Source organism: Mauremys mutica, chromosome 1 (assembly GCF_020497125.1).
Source record: "Mauremys mutica isolate MM-2020 ecotype Southern chromosome 1, ASM2049712v1, whole genome shotgun sequence".
NCBI classification, from domain to species: Eukaryota; Metazoa; Chordata; order Testudines; family Geoemydidae; genus Mauremys; species Mauremys mutica.
Window position 1 is genome coordinate 350,864,841 of NC_059072.1, and position 21,806 is coordinate 350,886,646.

At 46.3% G+C, this 21,806-nt stretch overlaps 1 protein-coding gene across 3 annotated transcripts in view; it reads right to left on the minus strand.

Annotated features, from left to right (window-relative positions):
• Positions 1-6,146: 6,146 nt before the first annotated feature.
• The window catches only part of DGAT2 (diacylglycerol O-acyltransferase 2), a 39,021-nt gene continuing 23,361 nt past the window's right edge, over positions 6,147-21,806 (minus strand). For all 3 annotated transcript variants that reach the window (XM_045021519.1, XM_045021528.1, XM_045021538.1), the window contains 4 exons: positions 13,222-13,426; positions 10,218-10,392; positions 8,896-9,098; positions 6,147-7,642 (listed from right to left, as the gene is read on the minus strand). In XM_045021519.1, coding sequence (XP_044877454.1) covers positions 7,488-7,642; positions 8,896-9,098; positions 10,218-10,392; positions 13,222-13,426 — 738 coding nt within the window. In that variant the 3' untranslated portion in view covers positions 6,147-7,487. The remainder of the gene's footprint in view (positions 7,643-8,895; positions 9,099-10,217; positions 10,393-13,221; positions 13,427-21,806) is intronic.

Here is a 21,806-nt window from a genome sequence, read left to right on the forward strand (position 1 = left end):
CAAGGTCCCTTCCAGTCCTACGATTCTATACATCCTGTGAGTTGGGGGGATGGAGAACTGGGGAGGAAGGGGTCTGTGAGCTTCAGTGGGTTGGAGGGTCTCTCTGGGGATTGGGAACTGATGGGCACAATGAGAATCAGTGGAATTGGGGGGGTCTCTCACTGAGGCTGGGGGTGCAGTGACTGTCAGTGCAGTTAGAGCTGAGGGGTCTCTCTGGGGCCAGGAGTGCAGTGACTGTCAGTGTGGTTGGAGCTAAGGGGGTCTCTCTAGGGCCAGGGGTGCAGTGACAGTCAGTGGGGTTGAGGCCAAGGGGTCTCTCTGGGGGTGCAGAGAGTCCCTGGAGCCCATGCTAGGGGTGGTGCCTTTCTGATGGTGCTGCCTCTCTTCCCTCCCATACCCATCCTGTCTCCCCCTGCTGGCCCAGCTCTGAGTCTGTCCCCACCAGGCACTGGGAGGCCAGCTGAGGAGGGTCAACACCCCCTGCAGCTTCTCCCGGCTCCTCCCAGCCTCTCTGTGGCACCTGGGCTGTGCCAGGGCTGGAATCCCGGAAAGCTAGATTTAGGGCTCCCCTGTGTGTGCAGATGGGCCAGTGAGTGGGCTGTACCTGCCCATGGGGGACTGGAGCAGGGTTGGGGTGCTGTGAGGGGCAGTAGCTCTGATCCCGGTCCAAGAGTCCCACACAACCCCACCCAGGCCCGCTGTAACCCTGGGGGTGAACAAGTAACAGGTGACAATGAGAAGGTGAAATGCTTAGGAACGCAATCCCAACTAAAAGGGGACAGAGAAGACTCAAGGACAGATTAGAGACCAGAGAGGGAATGGGGACGTAACGAAACCGGAAAGGTTTGATTCCACTTAACCTAAAGGAAGAAGCAGAAATAATCTGAGCAATTATTTCTGAGAAGACCTGGAGGGGAGATCTAGCCCCAGTGGATTGGAGAAAGGGAAGCACACTGGGAGAGAGGCGGAGCCCAAGAAGTTTCCCTTTAATACTAAGACGTTTGCTGTAACAATTAATAAAGCAGTAGAGGAAAATAAGGTGATAATGGAAGGCACTGGGGGTTAATCGGAAACCAGATACCAATATAGCAATACTAGTTACTACTATTTGTATGAGGGTGGTGCCCAGAAGCCCTGAGATCAGGGCCCCATTGTGCTAGAGGCTGTACAAATGCGTGGTCAGAGCCAGCCCTTGCCCCAAAGAGCTTACCCTTAAAATAGACAAGCCAGACCGAGTGGGAGGAGGACATGGAGGCCCAGAGATGGGAGGCAGGTGAGTGCCAGAACTGGGACTAGAACGCTGGGTCGCCAGGTCCCGGTGCAGTACTTAGCTCTTACAATAGCGCAGAGCTAGCCTGTATCTTCCCCGAGTAAAAGCCATGGGAAGTGGATTCTGTGAGATTCATTGTGGAGCATTCTTCAGATGCTTCCATCAGGGTTAGGGGCCTTGGTGTCTGCACAGAGTGCGGGTGTACAGCCTCTAATCTGGAGGGAGGAAGGAAGCTGCAGCATGTTTCACCAGCCCCAACATGGTGCTCTCTTCCCATCCAGAGCCACCAAAAGGCCTCTCTTCAACATCTTGTCTGCAGCCATGTTAAGGGGGTGGAGCATCTCATCTCTCATGGGCAAGGTGAGCTCATTAGCAAAGCAAACACTGGAACTGATAATCTTCTATCTATCTCATAGATATGGAAGGGACCCTGAAAGGTCATTGAGTCCAGCCCCCTGCCTTCACTAGCAGGACCAAGGACTGATTTTGCCCCAGATCCCTAAGTGGCCCCCTCAAGGATTGAACTCACAACCCTGAGTTCAGGAGGCCAATGCTCAAACCACTGAGTTATTCCTCCCTCCCTTTGTTGTCAGTAAGGCAGGAGGAAGTGAGCAGGCTGGTCCTTAGCTACTACTATCCTTGACTGATAAGTCACTTGGCTCCCTGCTTCTGTGTACATGAAGCCATCAGGCTACCAGCCCTGACCGTTTCTGTTGCCAGGATACAGGAAGCAGGGGTGGACATGAAATGGAAAGCCCAGATCCGGAGCCAGAACGAAATTGTAGCGACGCCTGGGCCCGTCACTGCATGCGTTATAATAGAGAACCCCTGCGGTAGATCAGATGTTAACCATAAGCCCCAGTACTCAGTCCTGTCACAGGTCCAGTACAGATTTTCTGTAAATCCAACAGAAAGGAATGTGATTTCAAACATTCCAGGATCCTAACTGTGAATTAGCCTTGAGGAATCAACTGCCCCATCAGACTGTCTTCACAGACAACACGTGTTTGCTTCTTAGAGCAGAGTGACACATATGGTGTCTGGTCTCTTGCTCCCAATCATCTAGGGCAGTGGTTCTCAACCTGTGGCCCATGGGCTGCTTGCGACCCAATCAGCACCCAGCTGCTGCCCATGTGACAGCCTCAGGGCCATACAGTACTATATGTAGTATACAGGGTGGCTATGGCCCACATCACACAGAGAGCTGCATATGCAGCCCACAATGGTAAATAGGTTGAGAACCTCTGACCTAGGGGGAAAAGACTCCTTTTTAGCACCTGCCTACTGAGCTTTCACTGGACTCCCTCCTGGCTGGTTAAATGCTCCTGTCAGGGTTCCCTCCCCACTCTGAACTCTAGGGTACAGACATGGGGACCTCCATGAAAGACCCCATACGCTTAAGTTAAAAACTCCCCAAGGCACAAATCCTTCCTTGTACCTTGGATTAGGAAACAGTGCCACCACCAAGTGATTTAAACAAACATTTAGGGAGGGCCACTTGGAGCCCTACCTTCCCCAAATATCCCCCCAAGCCCCTACACCCCTTTTCCTGGGCAGGCTTGAGAACAATCCCCCTTTCCTGGGGAGGCTTGAGAATATATCCTCACCAATTGGTACAGGTGAACACAGACCCAAACCCTTGGATCTTAAAACAATGAAAAATCAATCAGGTTCTTAAAAGAAGAATTGTAATGAAAAAAAAAGGGTGAAAGAAGTACCTCTGTGAGATTAGAATGGAAGATGATCTCACAGGCAATCAGATTCAAAACACAGAGGGTTTCCCTCTGGGCAAAACTTTAAAGTTACAAAAAGAAACCCAGGAATACCCTTCCTCTCCACCCAGAAAATTCACAAGCCAAAAAGTAAATCTAACACATTTCCTTGCTAAATACTTACTAACTCTATAGGAGTTGGATTGCTTGCTTCTTTGATCTTGCTCCGGCCAGGGACAGAACAAAAGCCTTCCCTCCCCCCCCCCCCCCCATTTGAAAGCATCTTGTCTCCTTATTGGTTCTTTGGATCAGGTGCCAGCCAGGTACTTGAGCTTCTTAACCCTTTACAGGTAAAAGAGGAATTAACCCTTTAGAGGGTAAAAAGGGATTTTATGCTACCCTTAGCTGTATGTTTATGACAGCTCCCCTCCAGCTATTCCAGCCTTCCTAAGCAGTTCTCATACCTGGGAATAGTTTTGTTTGTTCCCTGCTTTGGAATTTCAATGCAATTAATCAGGAGCTTGACTTCTCCCTGTTCGGAGCCTTGGTAATGGAGTATCTCTTGAACCAAGTACACAGAGGACCAGCCAGGCCTCAGGGTTGGGGCTTGAAGCCAAGAGCTTCAGAATCCTAATCCCAGATCTGAGACTTTGGGCAGGTCATTCGCACACAGGCTCTAGGTGAGTTGGTGATGTTGCTAGAAAACTCGAGGGTTGCACTATAACTGTATCTGTCCATAACAGTGAAATATGGACAAACGGCTAAAGAGAGGTAGTGTTAAGAACACACAAGAGATCAGTGTTGAGCAGTGAAGTGATGACATTTGTTTTGCCAAGATCTGTGAACTTCTTGAAATCACCGGTGAGACGCCGACTACTGACGCAATGTACAGATCTCAGCCTGTGATGTGAAATACCAACACCAGTCACAAAACAGGATCTATATCAAAGACATAAATGACAAAGTACATCAACATGGGATTTACTTGGACTGGAGACAATGAATACCCTCAGCCACAGAGTGTGGGATGTAGCGTAGTTCTGTCGAATAACAGCCTAAAACCATCTCTTCTATGCAGACATTTGGGAACAAAAACAGGAGCACCACAAGGCCAAACCACCAGGATTTTTCAAGCGGACAAACAAGTAAGTTTTGTGCTCTGCTGCTGCTGACAATATTAAGGCCCTCAAAGCACCATATTTAGTAAGTTACAGTATTGTGAAATCAGAAAAATCTCACCGTAGCAGAGGAACTACTACTGCTTGTGGCTGCAGCCATGGTAAGCACTATGCCCCAAAATTCATTCAGTTCCTGCCATCAAGTAACAGCGGCTCGCTGAATTGATGACATGGCCTTGGGTGTCCTAACTCAATCACTAGTAGCCAGTACTTTGCTCCGCAGCTGGATGAATCCATGGACACAGCAGGCTTAGCTCACCTTCTTGTGTACATGTGGTATATTTACAAAGGTGCAATACAGGAGGACATTTTGTTTTTCCAGTTGCTGCCTACCAGACCAGCGAAGGAGATTTTCTGGTTGCTTGACAACTTCACAAAAACATGGTATCATTGGGTCAGGATGTATTGGCATCTGCACCGATGCCACAAAACCAATGACTGGTAAGCATAGTGACATATCAGAGCAGTCGCTCCCAATGCGATGCAGGGGCATTGCAGTATACATAGGGAAGCACTTGCTGCCGGAAGCACACCCGCCAACTGGAAAGAGGTGCAGGACAGGGCTGTAAACTTTATAAAAGCTCAACCCTTGAACTCCAGCAGCTTTTCCACTCTTTGTAATGAGATGGGGAGCCAGCATGTCACTATTGCTCCACAAGAAGGTCTGACAGCTGTCAGAGGGCATATTGCTTTGAACTTCATGCCCAACTCAAGGTATTCTTGACAGACGACCCATTCCCACTCACTGTCTGTATGACACAGCTTGGCTCTCACGATGGGGCTACTTGTCCGATATATTCTCTTGCCTGAATGACCTAACTCTAGGACTTCAAGGGCTCACCGCAACCATCTTCAATGTCCAGGACAAAATTATTATAGCTCTGTATGGTAGGTGTATGTATGTGCATTGTAATTTGTACATGTTGGGCATTGAGAGGAACTAGCTCTGTTGGTCTGGTACCACATGTGCCCTGGGTACCAGATTTAGATGGGTTCAGTTCTGTCAGTACCAATGACACTGATCGAGGTGGAGATAATTCAGTTCAATTGTGGCTCTCTATGGGGACTCCTGGGCCTCGCCTTAGAGATCTTGTGTGAGTGGCTGGTGGGAGTCTGCACTCGCTCACCTTCCTTGTGGTGAGGGCTCCCGCTGGGACTCAGGAAGTCGAAGGGCTGACTCCTTGAGTAGGAGTTTGAGCTTCAGTTCTCTGTCTTCTGTGGATCTGGGCTTCAGTTGCTGACACAAGCCACACTTCTGTGGAATGTTTCTCTCCCAGGCAGTGAATGCACTTGGAGTGTCCATCAGTCACCAGGATAGATTCCTTGCAACTGAGACACTTTTTGAAGCCGGGAGGGAGAAGAGGGGGCTTGGGCATACCAAGGGGTTGGCAAAAGACAAAAGTTTATTAAAAAGGCAATGTCCAAAATAAAATGTAAACAAAGTAAAGAAAGAAAAGAGGCTTCCAGGGAAGCTAAAAATTAGCTATTCTAAAAGCATTAGTGAGCCACCACTGGACAGCTATAGCTCCATCCCTAGCCAAGGGTGGTTGAGAAGGAACTGAGGTGGGTTTGCACATGAGGAGCAGGACATGCACCAAAAGTTCTCTGATCAGCAGCGCAGGGTTGCAGAAACCCCTACAGTGGAGCACCCATAAGAACACTACTTGTAGTAAATGATGTGTAAGATTCTCACAAGCGGAGTTTCAGCACTTTTCAAGGCTGCATTCCAAACCTGGGTCTCATGAAGGATCTCTGGGAAGTAAGTGCTTAATTTCTGAGAGGTTCAGAGGGGAAGAGTTAAAGATTTACTATTGGTTAATCTGTAGGCTGTCATTGCCCTAATGCACATGCACCCAGAGTGTGTTGGAGAAGCACTTGCAACACAGTCTAAATAAAATAAACCAAATAACCACAGATAACATTTAAGGAACCCTGTTACACATCTGTACGATGCAGAAGAGAGCCATGGCGCAGGAGAAGAGGGTATGAACTATTTTTGCTCAAATTTATTTCTATAAATTTGTACAAAAAGTTTGGATATGGTACAATATTCCATCAAATAGGAAAGGAGAAACATTTAGTTGTGATGCAAGATTCCAGGACTGTCCTCTTGCGTAATACAAAGGCACATTTCAGAGCTTCAATACATTCAACAATTAACTGTTGAAGAAGGCAGGTTACACATGCAGTAGTGCAACGTTTTAAATCACACACACACACACACACACACACACACCTCATCTCACTATAAGCATCAGTGTCAACATCCATGTAAACATTTTATAAACAAACATTTAAAAACAGTCAATAAACGTATATCCTGTGCAGAAAGGCTACTTCCTTACATTCACAGCATGGAATATATTATAATTTTTTATAAACTCATCTTTGAACTTTACATGTGGACCCTGATCTTGCAAACACATGCATCACTTCATGCACAGGAACAGCCCCGTCGCATTCACCCTGCTGCACATCCCTGAGTGTTTGCAGGATCAGGGCCATTGTTACATTCACATAAAAATTGCACCTCCCAATACTTCTAGAGTTTGTTTAAAGTATTGCTGGCTAATACTGAGCGCTTCCAACATTCTCATACAACACACATTCAAGTACCATCTAAAGTCAGATCTGTTTATAAAGACATTCAAAAATTAAAAAATAGGGTGCCAAATACACTATATACTGCATGGAAATAACATGGTCTTTTGGAGTTACAAGTTTTTGGTTTCCAACCCCATGCACACCAGAAGCTATAAAAACAGGGCCCAACCATCAAATTGCATTGTTTGTGCTTTCAGAAGGGGCTTTTCCCAACCAGAAACGCCCTTGTGCTATGTAACGACATCTAAAAGCAGTTCTTGTGCAATGTAGCTACAATACCGGGGTCACTATCAAATCAAATAAGTGCTTTCTTTGGGTTGCAAAATAAATGGACCCTACTCTCCCAGCAGAATCTGCCACTGCTGGTAAGAATCTGTAGCAGTGGGAATATTTAAAGTCCATCATTGGCCATCAGAAATATTGTATAGCAGATTACAATGGGAATCATGTTTTCCTCTGTCCTCATTCCCACAGCTGTGGGAAATTGTAGTGTTCTTCTTGATAGCGATAGCAATTTGTAATGGGATGCATCTGAAGCAAGATTTTTTTTTATTTTTAAAAAGGTCTAACATTTGACTAGTTTAACAACTTTTTTTCCTTTAAAAACAGACACCCATCCACACATGCTTTCAGCTTTATAGAACAAAAACAATGTGGACTTCTGGAGACATCATCTCCAACTCTGATTTCGAGCAGGTCACCACCAGGTCAAACGTTGTTCTCTCAGTTGATGTCCAATACCTCAGTCTCTGGCAGGCCAAATTTAGTCTTGTACTTGTCAAAGAGTCTAATCAGAGAGCTCACATACATGCTGTGATAAAAGTCTATCTCCCTCTGGCTCGGATGGTCAACTTTAGGAATGGTGATAGGCTCCCCAACTGAAATGAAAAACAAAATCCAGAACATTAGACAGTTTCTCGCCCAATAGAGGGTCTGAGGTTTCTGCATTGTCTAGACTCCTATCTATGGTGGAGTTTTGCAATGGTGTAGCTACACTTGTGCAGCCCCAGCTGTAGATGCCCTGCAATGGTGTAAGACAGGGCTTGCAACAGAACAATTTAACATACTAAGGGGGTTATCCCAAGCCCCTTGCAATTATTGGAAAGATTCCCACTGCCTTCAGCGAGCTCTGTGTCAGAGTGCAAGTCACACCAGCACAATCCCTGGTTTCCAGTGGTGCAGAGCATGTCATTAGTAGTCAATTACAGTAGATGTAGCAGAATCAAAAGTTATACCAGTGCAAATTTTGCTGCCAATGCACCAGAGGGTGTAGCAACTTCTGCTGTTACAGACCAGCAGTAACTTACTACCCCTTCAAGAGTAAGGAGGAGTAATTGCATCTTAACCGAATGTCTCAGGAATACAGTGCCTCCTGGTGCAATGCCTGGGGTAGTGCAGCTTATGCATTACCCTGTGCTGAAAGGTAAATTCTAGCTCACTGAACTCTTCCTGGGTGGTCCATGCCAAATATATTGATCTTCTCAACTCTGCTGTGTTGGCTATTGGTTCATGTGCTGTTCTTATCTGGGTCAAAGGGAGATGCTGCCTTACAATACTGTAAATAAGATATTCACATAGGATCCACATGGAGAGAAAGGGGACAGTAGGGAAACTGATAACTTTGGACTGTCTGCAGAGCTTAGGCAATTGCCATAGGATGGATTTTTCCATTCACTATGGATCCTGTAAGATGACTTCCAGAGTCTCAGTTTCTGGTAGGTCCAAGTAACTGCTGTAATTTTTAAAACTGATGAATTAGAGACCTGACATACCAGCTACAGTAAGAGAAACCCTGCATAGAACTGGGCTGTTTTTCCCTTTCTGAAAAGCTTGGTGCTTTGGGAGGCGAGAACAAAGAGGGGGCTCAGTGCCAGAACACTCAGTCTGGAATGGGATCCGGACACAGATCTGGATTCCAGAGAGCAACCCAGTGAAACAACTTCTGCTAAACCAACATGGTCACTGCAAGAAAGGATAAAAGGCTCAGTTCACCCTGCTTGAATCTGAGCCTTTCGATCCAGGGAGTCTAGTTATCCTAACCTCAGCACAGTCTACTAAACCAGCCTCTTCTCCAGCCCAATAGAACAGTGCGGTGCTGTATGTCATGTACATGTTCAAATCCAGTGCCTACCAACAGTGGTGATGGGCTTGGAATAAGGTACCAATCCCCAGGTGTTGGAAGAGAAAAGGCCACGGCCATGGAATATGCATGGAGCAAAACCAATGTGTTTCTGAAACTTCTTCTGGACCCATCTTCCCCAGGAGCCCTCCTCGAAGATCACCTGCTTGTAAACATCGTTCTCGCCAAACGAATACACCGGGACCAAATCCGCTCTACAAAGAAAGAAACAAGATGAGAGTCAAAACCTTCCAGAGGCTGGAAATCAGCTTCTAGGCTCAATGCCAGACACATGCCTGAACAAAGAAGAGCAGCAGAAGAGGCTCCGGCTGATTTTCTGCACACTGTATTCACTGCAACTTTGCCTGCAACATCCAAAAACGAGCCTTCACTATTGCTAGGAGCTACTATGGTTTGCAATATGCAATATGCTCCCGTGGGTGCCCTGGTCAGTTGTACAAATCATCAGAAGACAGAGTCTAAACTAGAGAGGGAGGATGGGATTGTGATTAAGGCAGGCAGACAGACTCAGAAGATCTGGGTTCAATTCCTAGGCTCTGCTACAGATTCCTTGGGCCAATCGTTTAATCTGTTTCTCCTCCATAAGGAAGGAGAAAAAACAGGGGGAAATCCCACGCTTTGTCTTGTCTCTTCAAATTGCAAGATCTACGGGGCTGGGACTGCCCATGTACATGTACAGTGCACGGCATGCCTAGCACAATGATCTCAGCTAGAGACAACTAGGCGTTACCATAATACAACCCCCAAATCAGAAAAAAGGTGAACTATCCACCAATCACATACGCAACCAGAGCTGCATGGGCAGGACTGAAGCAAGCACCTGAACTGCCAGTTTCATATAGGTGTGCACACACAAAGTTAATCTGGTTCCTATTTCAGGGTTGGGTAGAACAATACTGTGGAAGTGGAACAAAGTAAAGGACAATACAGGCTTTGGAACAGCAGAGTCTTACTGCATTTGTGCAGATGGCACAGTGGCAACTGTAGATGCTTTAATATAAAACAGCTTTTGCACCAAGAACAAAGGAAGATGGCACAAGCAAAAGATCTCCACTACCTTAGGCCAGTTCCTTCTACAGCAAACTGTTCCATGTACACACAGCCCCAAAGGCAAGAAGTAGCTCTCATGCCTGAAATCAGGCATACAGAATATGGGAAGAGTGCAAATGTCTCAGAAGGGAAGAGTGAATCCAAGGAGTTCATTGCTTCGTGTAATGACTGAGGAAGAGCATAAGGGGGGGCTGTTATAAATCTACTCCCACAGATGTGCTGGAAATTGAAGTGTTATGGATTAGAGTGGATTTCTCCTTTACCCGTGTCGTAGAGCCAGCTTCACAAATCCCTTCCGATTTTTCAGAGTCACTGAGTTCTTCCCTGGCATGCAGTTCAGGGACTCTGCAGCTCCTCCAACCACAATGACAATTGCATTTCCACTGCCGTTCTTGGACAGGATGTAATCTATGCTGTCGCGGTTCACAGGACAGATACCTGAGCATTCCAGGAGAGAAAAATCTGGCTAGGAATTACTGAAGACTTGACGTTTGCAGTGCAGAAGATGAGTGGGTAAGGAGAGACATTTGGTTTTGAAAACACAAAGTGCTGCACAATCCCCAGCTTTTAAAGAGCATCTCCCCCCCCACCCCATCCCCGAGGGTGAGAGATGGCACTTATTCAATTCCAGCTGTTATAGACCAGCTGGATGGTCCTAAATAGGCCAACCATCTCCTTAGAAAGGAAATCCCCACAGGCCAAAATGAACTCTAAAGATTTTTAAAGCCACATGGGTATGCTGAGCTCAACATTGCAACACCTAAGTGATTTAGAAACCTAAATCTCATTTTCAAAAGGGATTTAAGCAATTAAGCATCTAAGTTCCATTGATGCACAGCAATGCCCAAATACCTTTAAAAAGCCAGGCCTAAAAACCTATAGATGCAGCACTAGTCTTACATCAGTACAAGGCCCCTAATCCCACCAGCCTTTTGCTATTATAGGACATAATTGCTCTGGTGTGTGGGCACTGAACTTTACCCTATCAGTTGGTATATTGCTCACTGGCGTAGTGCTGGAACTGCTAGCACACAAGGGCTCACTTCTGCACTCAGAGATGAATGCCCATTTGTCTAAGAGCCATAGGTCTGTCTGATTTAAGGGAGAAATCCTGCCCCTGAATTTTGTAGCCACAAGAGTAGTTTTAAACTTTCTCCCTTCAATAAAGTGTGAGTGCTCAGTCAATTTAGCAGGATTTTCTGAATATTGTAATGGATGTGTAATGGTTTTTGCTGGGGGGACAGAGTGTGAAACCATGAAGAGAGACAGGAAATAGTGGGGAAAGAAATCTCATTTCCCTGGAAAGATGCTTTCTACCCCAGAATGCAACACGAAAGCAAGAAATGCACACAGTGCACCTTCACACTGGGATCTCTTTATTCCAGTGTCAATTAGCCAAAGAACTAGCGCATTTTTCTAACATTTTTTAAAGTGGAGAGTGCTAGAAGTTAAAGCAAGTTAGACACTTTCTGTTCTGCTCTCAAACTAGAAAGGATGTATGGTGAAAAAGTATTCTGGTGCTGCCTTCAGTACTGCAGCATAATTGTCCTAAGAACCCAGTGCTGGCAAAGATGAGGGTACAGTCTGCAGGAGAGTAGGTGAATACCATCCATTATACAGCCCTACAGGGGGGCATAATGCTTTACAGAATTAGTGCCAGGCTTGGCTCCAAGGGGCTTAAAATTCCAATCAGAAGTAGAAAAGGGGGATTTATTTTCCAGCTTTATTAAAAATCACTTAATTGACAAATGCCAAATAAATGCAGTATATTCTCAGGTTCCTGAAATACAGGGATTGTATGGTAAGGTTATTCTCACAAACATGAACAGCCTAGAAAAAGTGTCCTTGTTCCTAAATTAAGTTGCAGATACACTAAAACACAATACACAGTCAAATGACTCGTACTTTCCTGAAATCAGTGACCGCTTTCTCACTAGAACCTACAACATACATGATTTAAAGATCGGAATGAATGAGATGTGTTAGTGCAACACAGGAAGAGCAATTTCACTGGTTAATTCCCCCAGCCCCATCTAAACAGAGAGACAGCTTCCTTTTGAAGAGGAAAAGCATTTTATGGAACAGCTGCAAGCTGAAATAATACCATTACCTAGTCTGTCTGTGGTAGGTAGCTAAGTAGCGCATGACAGGCAGGTTAGCAAGAGACCATCCCTCCTTGGTAGCAAGCCATGGAGGGACTCTACCCTACAGTGCCTGCCATGGTCTGTGTGTGCACTCTACTGGGTGTGTGTGTGTACGTGTACACACGCACACAATTCACTGCAGTGCTTGGAGCTAGCCCTCTGAAAAAAAAAAAAGGACAAGATAAAAGCACCTGAGCAGACTGTTAATGCAAATCACCGCATTGCACGTGGACAGTCCATGGCAGGCTAGATTCACACACCTCCAGCTTGCCACAAGCTAAATGTTCACGTAGTCAAGCCCTAAGTGTAACCTCACCACCGCCTACTGCCACACAGAGCATGTCTGAGTCATTCCAGAGCTAACAATACTTCCTAAGGCCAAGTCTACACTACACACATTTCAGTACAAGTACGTTGCTCAGAGGTGTGAAAAATCCACACCCCTGAGCAAAATGATGATACTGCCTGTAGCCCCCTCCGGAGACAGCGCTATGTTGGCAGGAGAGTTTCTCCAGCCAACATAGCTACAGCCTCTCGCAGAGGAGGAGCAGCTACTATTGGAGAGCCCTCTTCAAAGCACTACAGGAGCGCAGCAGCGCCAATGTCGCTTTTGTAGTACAGACCTACCCTAGCATTCTTTTCCTGGCCATTGGAGTTAATAGTCCACGTTTCCCCCTTAAAGGCACAACTACCAATTTTCTATAGCCTTTTTGGTAATTACTGTAAATGGATTGAGAAGCAAAGTTAACCACAGTACTAAAATAATCAAGCACTAAAGAGAACATTTACGTTTGCTAGACATAAATTTGGCCTGTTTTTTCTCACCACCTCCAAATGCTCAATAGATCTTAGGAGATGAAGTGGCTTATTGTATCCTTTAGCCCAAATATGGGCTTCAGTGCACCTTTGTCTTTCTATTAAAATAAACCAGTCTCAGCCGCTCCAGCAGGCAAGCTGAGAACAAGCTGAGGAAGGAGATTCTGGAAATAAACTGCTTTTTCAGCTTCAAGCTTTGGATGCTGCAATAGAGACCGGGGGGGCGTTGGGGGGGGGAGACAGACAGAATCTGGAGAGTGGCTAGGTGGGGAGAGGGAGACAAAGGAGTGGGATCTTTTGCTCTTACCGCCAGACATTAAGTAATCCCTCAAAATAGGCATTCTAAAGTTCCCAGCTAGTGTCGCAAGGTACGGTCTGATCCCAGGAAACTTCTGGCCAACACCAGTGGCTTCTGTGCTGAAGTTGCAGAAGGCACCCAAGCCCATAATTCCATGTGGGTGGTAGCCAAAAATGTAATTCCTGTTGGTCAGCAGATTGTGGGTTTTTACCAGCTGAGAAAGAGAGGAACGTGACGTTAACACAATTGTTTAAAATGCCAGCGAAATTACATGCAGAAATTCTCTTGCACGAGACAGCTTAAGGCCAAGAGAAAAGGAGTTTTGAAAAATAAGTTTGACACTAAAATGTTGAAATCCGCAAAGCATCAGTGCCCAATTCACCAATGCTGATCTTCTGATCCCAGCCCAGAAATTTACCTCCCATCACCAACCACCAAGGTAATCCAGGACATGCCATTTTGAATTCACGCAGGATGGTGGAAACGAGAGGTTCAACAAGAAAATCCTTTTGGCTCCCTACACTTAAGGGGCAAATATTGTATGAATGGTGTGTTCCCTATCATGGGACCACATGCTCACTGTGCCACGTTTAAGGGAATGATTGTGTTTCAGCAAAAAACATTTCCCTTCAATGCCCCTCCTGCCATCCCTCATGTCCTGAAATCCTATTCTTTGCAGTCCTGGAAGCAGAGGCTGTACTTCGTGCCACAAAGCCCTTTAGATTGAACTATTGCACAGGAACTGGGGAAAACCATTTCCTGTATTCGTTTCCTGTAGCTGCTAGCAAAATTAAATTTGCTGAATACCTGAATGCAGGCTCTGACTCCCTGAAACCCACATCTGCTGCTTTGCGCTTCTAGAGCAGTTCACATTTATTCACCTCCCCAAATAAGCAGCCTCAACATAGTTTGCACTTGATTGGTAGCGGACAGTTTCTGTAATTTTTTCTTCCCATGTTAGTTAGATCTTTACTTTCCTAAGTGATCCCATCTTTTCCCAACTCTTCTAAAATGCCAAGAGTGGGTGCACGAGACTTTCATAACCAGTGGCTGGCACTGTTCAATTCCTGGAGGAACTGTACAGGAATCCAAGTGACAAGCCTTCTTGATTCAAGGTTGTGAGAGTTTTCTGGCCATTTGAAAATAGGGAGAAGAAAGATTGGCACAGAATCAATCCCTCCTGGACAAATTCAAATTTCATCAGCGCGTCTTAGTTCTCAGCCACACATAGCAAACAAAGTGCAGAGAAAAATCCACGGCCTGCCTGAAGCCATGCCAGTTGCAAACTGGTTTCATGTACTCAATGAACGTGCTACCATTTAGCACACAGAACACCCCCATGAAAAGCCATCTGACTGGGAAAGAAAATCAAGTAATTGTCATGCAGTTCACTGACCCTGTAATCACAGCATAGGAGTACTGCATGGTTTCGCATCTGTGAGTGACCTTCTCTGCCATTAAAGCCTGGAAACCTTATACAAGCTATCAACTGGTCTTTCACAAGGCAGAACAGGGATCACTGACTAGAATTCCTTGGTGGATGCAGGAGCAGAGAGACTGGCTTTGTTTCAGATGGCGCATTCAGAATAAGATTGTACAGATTCTGCCAGGTTCCAAAAAGGCAGAAACTTTAGCTGCTCTGGTGTAGTATATGGTACAACACACCACAATCTAAATTTTACCCTCCGATATCTACATGCATCTTGCATTGAAGTCAGTTTAATGAGTTAACTTCAGTGGGAGCTGCACTCATGTATGGGTACTGTGGTAGCACCCAGGAGCCCCAGTCATGAGCCAGGATACCATTGTGCTAGGTGCTGTACAAACACATAACAAAAAGACAGTCCCTGCTCCAAAGAGCTTACAAATCTCTCAGATCCAAAGGCAGAATATGGCCCTTGGTATGAATATATAATAAGTTGTATTTGAAAGAGCAGAGAAACTTTCCAAAAAAACCTGATAATGTTGCACCATAGCTGATTTACACCAAAAAGTTTATTGGTGATATGACAACATGGCTCGACTAAACTATAAAGCACCAAAACGCATCTCTGTGGGCCTCATGTGTTGTAATAAATCTAATGCCCTAGCATTTGTATGCACATGCAATAAGTTGTATCTGAAAGAATGCAGAAGCTTTCCAAATATCTGGTGAAAGTAGGTTTGCACTATCACAACACATTTTAAGCAAAGAGATTTCTAGGCAATAGAAGTCAAGTCATGTTGTCCTGAATTGCCAAGATTCCAGATCACCAAAAAGTACCTAATACATTGCAATTGATCAAGTGCCCAGGAGTTTGAATCAAACAGAGGACGGTACTCTCAAAAACAAATCTACCACACAACAACATATTTGTTCTGAAAAAAAGCACATGAATGATACTTCAGCAGGTTAAATGTATGGATCATCATCTTCCCCAGGGACTTACTCTTTCTAACAGCAGCAAAGAGTCCTGTGGCACCTTAAAGACTAACAGAAGTATTGGAGCATGACCTTTCGTGGGTGAATATCCACTTCGTCAGACATTTCACCCACGAAAGCTCATGCTCCAATACATCTGTTAGTCTTTAAGGTGCCACAGGACTCTTTTTTGCTTTTAACAGATCCAGACTAACGTGGCTACCCCTCTGATACACTGTTATAAATTCTGTGGGACTAATATCCCAGCAGCATTATAAAGATGCTCAGAGATTTATTACATTAGGTAGCAGCCACAGTTCTTGAGCAGGAGGGGACCCTGTTTTGCTAAGTGCCATCCCCATGCCAAGATTCAAACTTATTGCTTCATAAATTAGGGCAATATTTTTTCAGGGTTTCCCCCCTTTTAATCTCATGAAAACAAAAGCCGGCAAGATGACAAAGTAACTCTTTTCCTTCTCTGGAGGAAAAATCCCCAAAAGGTCTGATTATGAGCCCCCAGAATGACAATCTCTAGACGAGCTCTCTGAAGAGCTCAATTATGTATGGTTTGTACTGCACTAATACTCAAGATCCTCAATCACAGACCAGGATCCCATGGTGCCTGGTGCTGTGCAAACCTAGAGCAAGACAATCCCTGCCCTAAAGAGCTGCTTATATTCTAGCACTCACAATCGGAGAGACTCAGGCACCATGTGTTTTTAAAGCTCAACTGTTTCATGTCTCATCAGCAGAGAAAGAAACGGATGCAATCTTCTTGCATTTAACTCCATTACTGAACAAACTGCTGTGCATCATTAATTGGCACTGGAGTGCTTTGTTCCAGTACCTGGACATAGCAGGAAGGACATTCCACATCTTTATGGCTTTGGGATGCAAGAAAGAGTTATGGGGCCAGACCAAGAGATGGAAAACCTGCTACTCCTGAAAAGAAGTTAACTAAATGGAGGGGAATGGGTGGAGAGAGACTGAACATTCAGTTATGGCTAAAATAGCAGTACCCGATTTCTCTTGCCCTAGTACTGGGGGAGGGAGACAGGTAGCAAGTATGACTAGTAGGCCTGGGCAAGGAAGGTGGCCACAGTACACTTGCAGTTTGGTTTAACCAGCCTCAGGGTCTACAAATTACATATAGTACATTTATTAATAGCTGCAGAGCCTTAGACACTCTGCAGTTAAAAGGGTGACTGAAGGAGCTTTAACACACTGACTTGGGTGAAGGCTGAAGCCGATTGTCCCTTTGCTGGCAGACTAGCAGTACAAACAACTAAGCACAGCGTTCCCACTGCTGGAGTAGTCTAGACAATAGAGGAGCACAGGGAAGCAGGACTCAGATTCCATTGCCAGCTCTGCGACTAACTTTCTGTATGACTTGGGGCAAGTTATTTGATCTCAGTTTCCCCAGCTGTGAAGGGATGGGGCCATACCTCTCAGGAGTAAGGCTGCTCTGGGTACAGCTCAGAGACTTAAAGATGCTGCAAGGTCTGGGTTACCTTTCTGCATCCTAATAATGCACATGCAGAGCCTGCCCCTTCTATATGCCTCAGTGACCACAGTGAGAGGGGGAAGAGAGGCGGCTCATCTCAGCAGCTGTACTTTGTCACCCTGAATCCCACGTGCTTTTGTTTATTCCAAGAGGCCACTTTAGGAGGGAGTTCACACCCTTCGGGGCTCTGAAAAGCGCACTCTACAGTGCAGTCTGTTTGTCATTGGACTCTAACCTGTCAGGGCTTCCACCAGACAGAAGGCCCTTTTGCAACCCTGCCAGCCTTCTGGAGGCTGAAGCAGCAATGAGGAGTGATCAGTTACTTCCCCCACCCCCCTTTCTCAGAGCACTGTGAATGGGCTACAGAAATCCCACGGGTATGTCCATACTGTCATGAGGTGGGACTGCCCCACGTGTGGACAGGCCTGAGCTAGCTTGGATGGAGCTAGCTCGCTAAGAATAGCAGCAGAGCTGTGGTGGGACGGGGTAGCCACTGGAGTACAGTCCCACCAGTACTCTGGGTGCATACTTGGAGAGCTGCCCATGCCGCTGCATCTACAGTTCTAGCGATACCCAAGCTCGCTCGATCCAAGCTTGCGCCGGTAGGCCTGTGCATTCTGCCCCATCCAGCCCGCTGGATGTCTGGCACACGAGACAACCTTGTCAGAAAACTACATCCTCCCCTTCTCTCCTCCTCAGTTTAACACAGCCCACTGCCCTTCCTTTGCAAAGCATCCCAGAAGGATGGGGCAAGGCCAGCCAGTTATTTCTGGGGTAGCTGCTGAGGGGGTAGGTGCCAGGTTAGTGAGCTGTATCACTGATCAGACCCTCGACCACCACGCTCTTAAAAGCCGTACCCCAGAGTGATGTGGCATTTCGAGCAAATCAAGGGCGCTTCTAGAGGGAAACTCAGGCAGAGGGCAGGGGGAGAAAATCCAGAATTATAATAATTAAAAGAACAAGAGCTTTGGAAGAATGATAAGTGCTCCTGTGTCAGGGCTTCAGCCAAACCTGTACCTGGCAGAGGCTAGAAAAACTTTTCCTCGGCACAAGTTACCCAGGAGGAATTTCTTGCACCTTCCTTTAAAGCCACTGTTGGTGGCAGGACTGTGGACTAGATGGACCACTGGTCTGAGCATGGCATTTCCCACAAGATCCTATAGATGATTAAGCCAGCTGATTGAGAGAGGATAGTCCATAACTGCCCACGGTTTTGTTTTCCCCTGTTCACATACTACTTTAGTATGGAGATAAAGCTTCCCTGGTGCCCCCCTTCAACACCTCACTCTCCACTCCCTGTGTAACCGCTGTCATCCGCTTATTTTACAACCCTCACTAGGTGAAAGGTGCCCTAATGCAAAGTTCAGCAGCATGAAATCCACACTTCCCCTTGCCTCACGCTGTTCAGCGGTTACTAACGAGTGGTATTTTAAAAGGGTTACCCCCAGACTGAAGCTACGACCTTCGGCCCAGTGCCCTGAGGTTGGACTTTCCTCCCCATAGCTAATAAAGCAGTTGTGAACGTGACTCCTGGGTGCACAGGAAGCTGTTGAGTCTGACACCACGACAGATCATGCACAAACAGAAGGGGAAGTAGCCATAGGAACCGGACACAGTCCAAGTAGAGAGCCTGAGCAGCCTAGGGGCCAAGGGGTTGAACACCATCCAGACCTAGGAAGAAACAAGGCTCGCTCCAAAGCATTGACTGTCCAAATGTATTTGTAGACCAAGGGTTCGTCTACCCTTTGAGTGGCGGTTGCAATGGTGTGATGGGCCAGCTGCCTCTAGTATGCACCTAGCATGTCAGCCAGATCCAGGCGTGGGCCAGCTCACCTCTCCCACCCCTCACACCACCATACACTACTGTTAAGCCCACTAGATCAGACATTATATCTTACCCCTCAAGCTCTGCTTGAGCTAGAATTGACACCTCCAGCACCACATGGAGACACGTCCCAGGAGTGAAGGAAAGGAAGCCGGGGGGGGGGGGCAGGGGTGACTGAGCACAGGGCTAGTTCCTGTTCGTATTTATTCCTCTTTACGCTGGACCAGCAGGAGGCATTGGGTAAGGGGGTGGAAGGTTAGAACAAGCGGAGAGTGAGCAAGGGGTTGGTGGGGGCAGGGAGAACGATGCAGGCCGTGCGAGGACTGAGGCAGAGGCTGGTGCAAACAGCCGATCAGCAGAGAGTAAAAGCTGTCAGAGCTCTCAGTGCTGCATGCTAGCTACTGACATCATTTGGGTCCAAGGTGTCTGGAGCAAGCGATACCAGCTGGGCATCTCCCTGCTTCACTGGTGCCAGGAATGCCCCTCGTATCCCCAGAGGCTGGAGTTTGGTAGGTGGGAGTGCTAAGACCCAAGGTCTCGCTACCATTTTGGCAGAAACACCCATCTACTCCATCTCGCAGAGGGGCTGGATGTTATTGAAATTAGGGATTAAAGAAGATCTGTGATGTCTAGTGCAGGATGCAAGAGCCTCTGCTTCAATTTTGCTGCAGCAGACCAGCTTAGAAGGAAGGAAAAAATACTCTTCTGTATGCCAACTAGGCCAGCCAGATCAATGAGATTTGGGAGCAAGCTGGAAAAGCTCTTACAAGCCTCATTTGGCACGAATGGTGCAAGGCTGCCTGCAGCCACCTTTGACTTTGCTAGCAAGCTAATTGTCAGGTGCTTATTTGAAATAATAGCATTAAGCAGAGGCTGTTTGCAGCTACACTCTTTGCTCCTGAATGGCTTCAGTAGACGCTTAAGTAGCCAGCATTAAACGATGCACATTCAGAGTTTTGAACGTGCATCTCTTCTGACCAAGCAGGCACTTCATAAAGCTGAGCACTATAGGGTTCATGTGCACAAACACTGGTTCACATTCACAAGCACTGCAGTGATTCTCAGACAGGCGTACCCAGAGGTCTTCCAGAGGATATGTCAACTCATCTAGATATTTGCCTTGTTTTACAACAGGCTACATGAAAGCACTAACAAAGTCAGGAAAAACTAAAATTTCATACAGACCATGACTTTGTTTATACTTTCCTATATAGTAGATCAGGGTTTCAAACCTGAGGGGGGGGGTCATGATATTTTTATAATTATACGGTAAGCAATTTTTCAGTAATAGTGTGCTGACACTTTTGTATGCATGTCTGATTTTGTAAACAAGTAGTTTAAGTGAGGTGAAACTTGGGGTACACAAGACAAATCAGACTCCTGAAAGGGGTACAGTACTCTGGAAAGGTTGAGAGCCACTGGTTGAGAGAGAGAGAGAGACACACACACACACACACACAAAGTGTTGATGTGGAAGTTTCTGGAAAGTGTAGGGGACAATTTCCTGGTGCAAGTGCTGGAGGAACCAACTAGGGGAAAAAGTTCTTCTTGACCTGCTGCTCACAAACAGGGAAGAAATAGTAGAGGAAGCAATAGTGGATGGGAACCTGGGAGGCAGTGACCATGAGATGGTAGAGTTCAGGATCCTGACAAGGAAAAAGGGAAAGCAGTAGAACAGAGACCCTGGACTTCAGAAAAGCAGACTTCGACTCCCTCAGGGAACTGATGGGCAAGGTCCCCTGGGAGAATAACATGACGGGGAAAGGAGTCGAGGAAAGCTGGCTGTATTTCAAAGAAACCTTATTGAGGTTGCAGGAACAAACCATCCCGATGTGTAGGAAGAAAAGTAAATATGGCAGGCGACCAGCTTGGCTTAACAGTGAAATCCTTGCTCGTCTTAAACACAAAAGAACAGCTTACAAGAAGTGGAAGATTGTACAAATAACCAGGGAGGAGTATAAAAGTATTGTTCAGGCATGCAGGTGTGAAATCAGGAAGGCCAAATCACACTTGGAGTTGCAGCTAGCCGGAGATGTTAGGAGTAACAAGAAGGGTTTCTTTAGGTATGTTAGCAACAAGAAGAAAGTCAAGGAAAGTGTGGGCCCCTTGCTGAATGAGGGAGGGAACCTAGTGACAGAGGATGTGGAGAAAGCTAGTGTACTCAATGCTTTTTTTGCCTCTGTCTTCAAAGACAAGGTCAGCTCCCAGACAGCTGCACTCTGCAGCACGGTATGGGGAGGAGGTGACCAGCTCTCTGTGGAGAAAGAAGTAGTTCGGGGCTATTTAGGAAAGCTGGACGAGCACAAGTCCATGGGGCTGGATGCGCTGCATCTGAGGGTGCTAAAGGAGTTGGCCGATGAGATTGCAGAGCCATTGGCCATTATCTTTGAAAAATCATGGCGATCGGGGGAGGTCCCAGATGACTGGAAAAAAGCTAATGTAGTGCCCATCTTTAAAAAAGGGAAGAAGGAAGATCCAGGGAACTACAGGCCAGTCAGTCTCACCTCAGTCCCTGGAAAAATCATGGAACAGGTCCTCAAGGAATCAATCCTGAACCACTTAAAGGAGGAGAAAGTGATCAGGAACAGTCAGCATGGATTCACCAAGGGCAAGTCATGCCTGACTAACCTAATTGCCTTCTATGACGAGATAACCGGCTCTGTGGATGAGGGGAAAGCAGTGGATGTACTATTTCTGGACTTTAGCAAAGCTTTTGATACAGTCTCCCACAGTATTCTTGCCAGCAAGTTAAAGAAGTATGGGCTGGATGAATGGACGGTAAGGTGGATAGAAAACTGGCTAGATGGTCGGGCTCAACGGGTAGTGATCAATGATTCCATGTCTAGTTGGCAGCCGGTATCAAG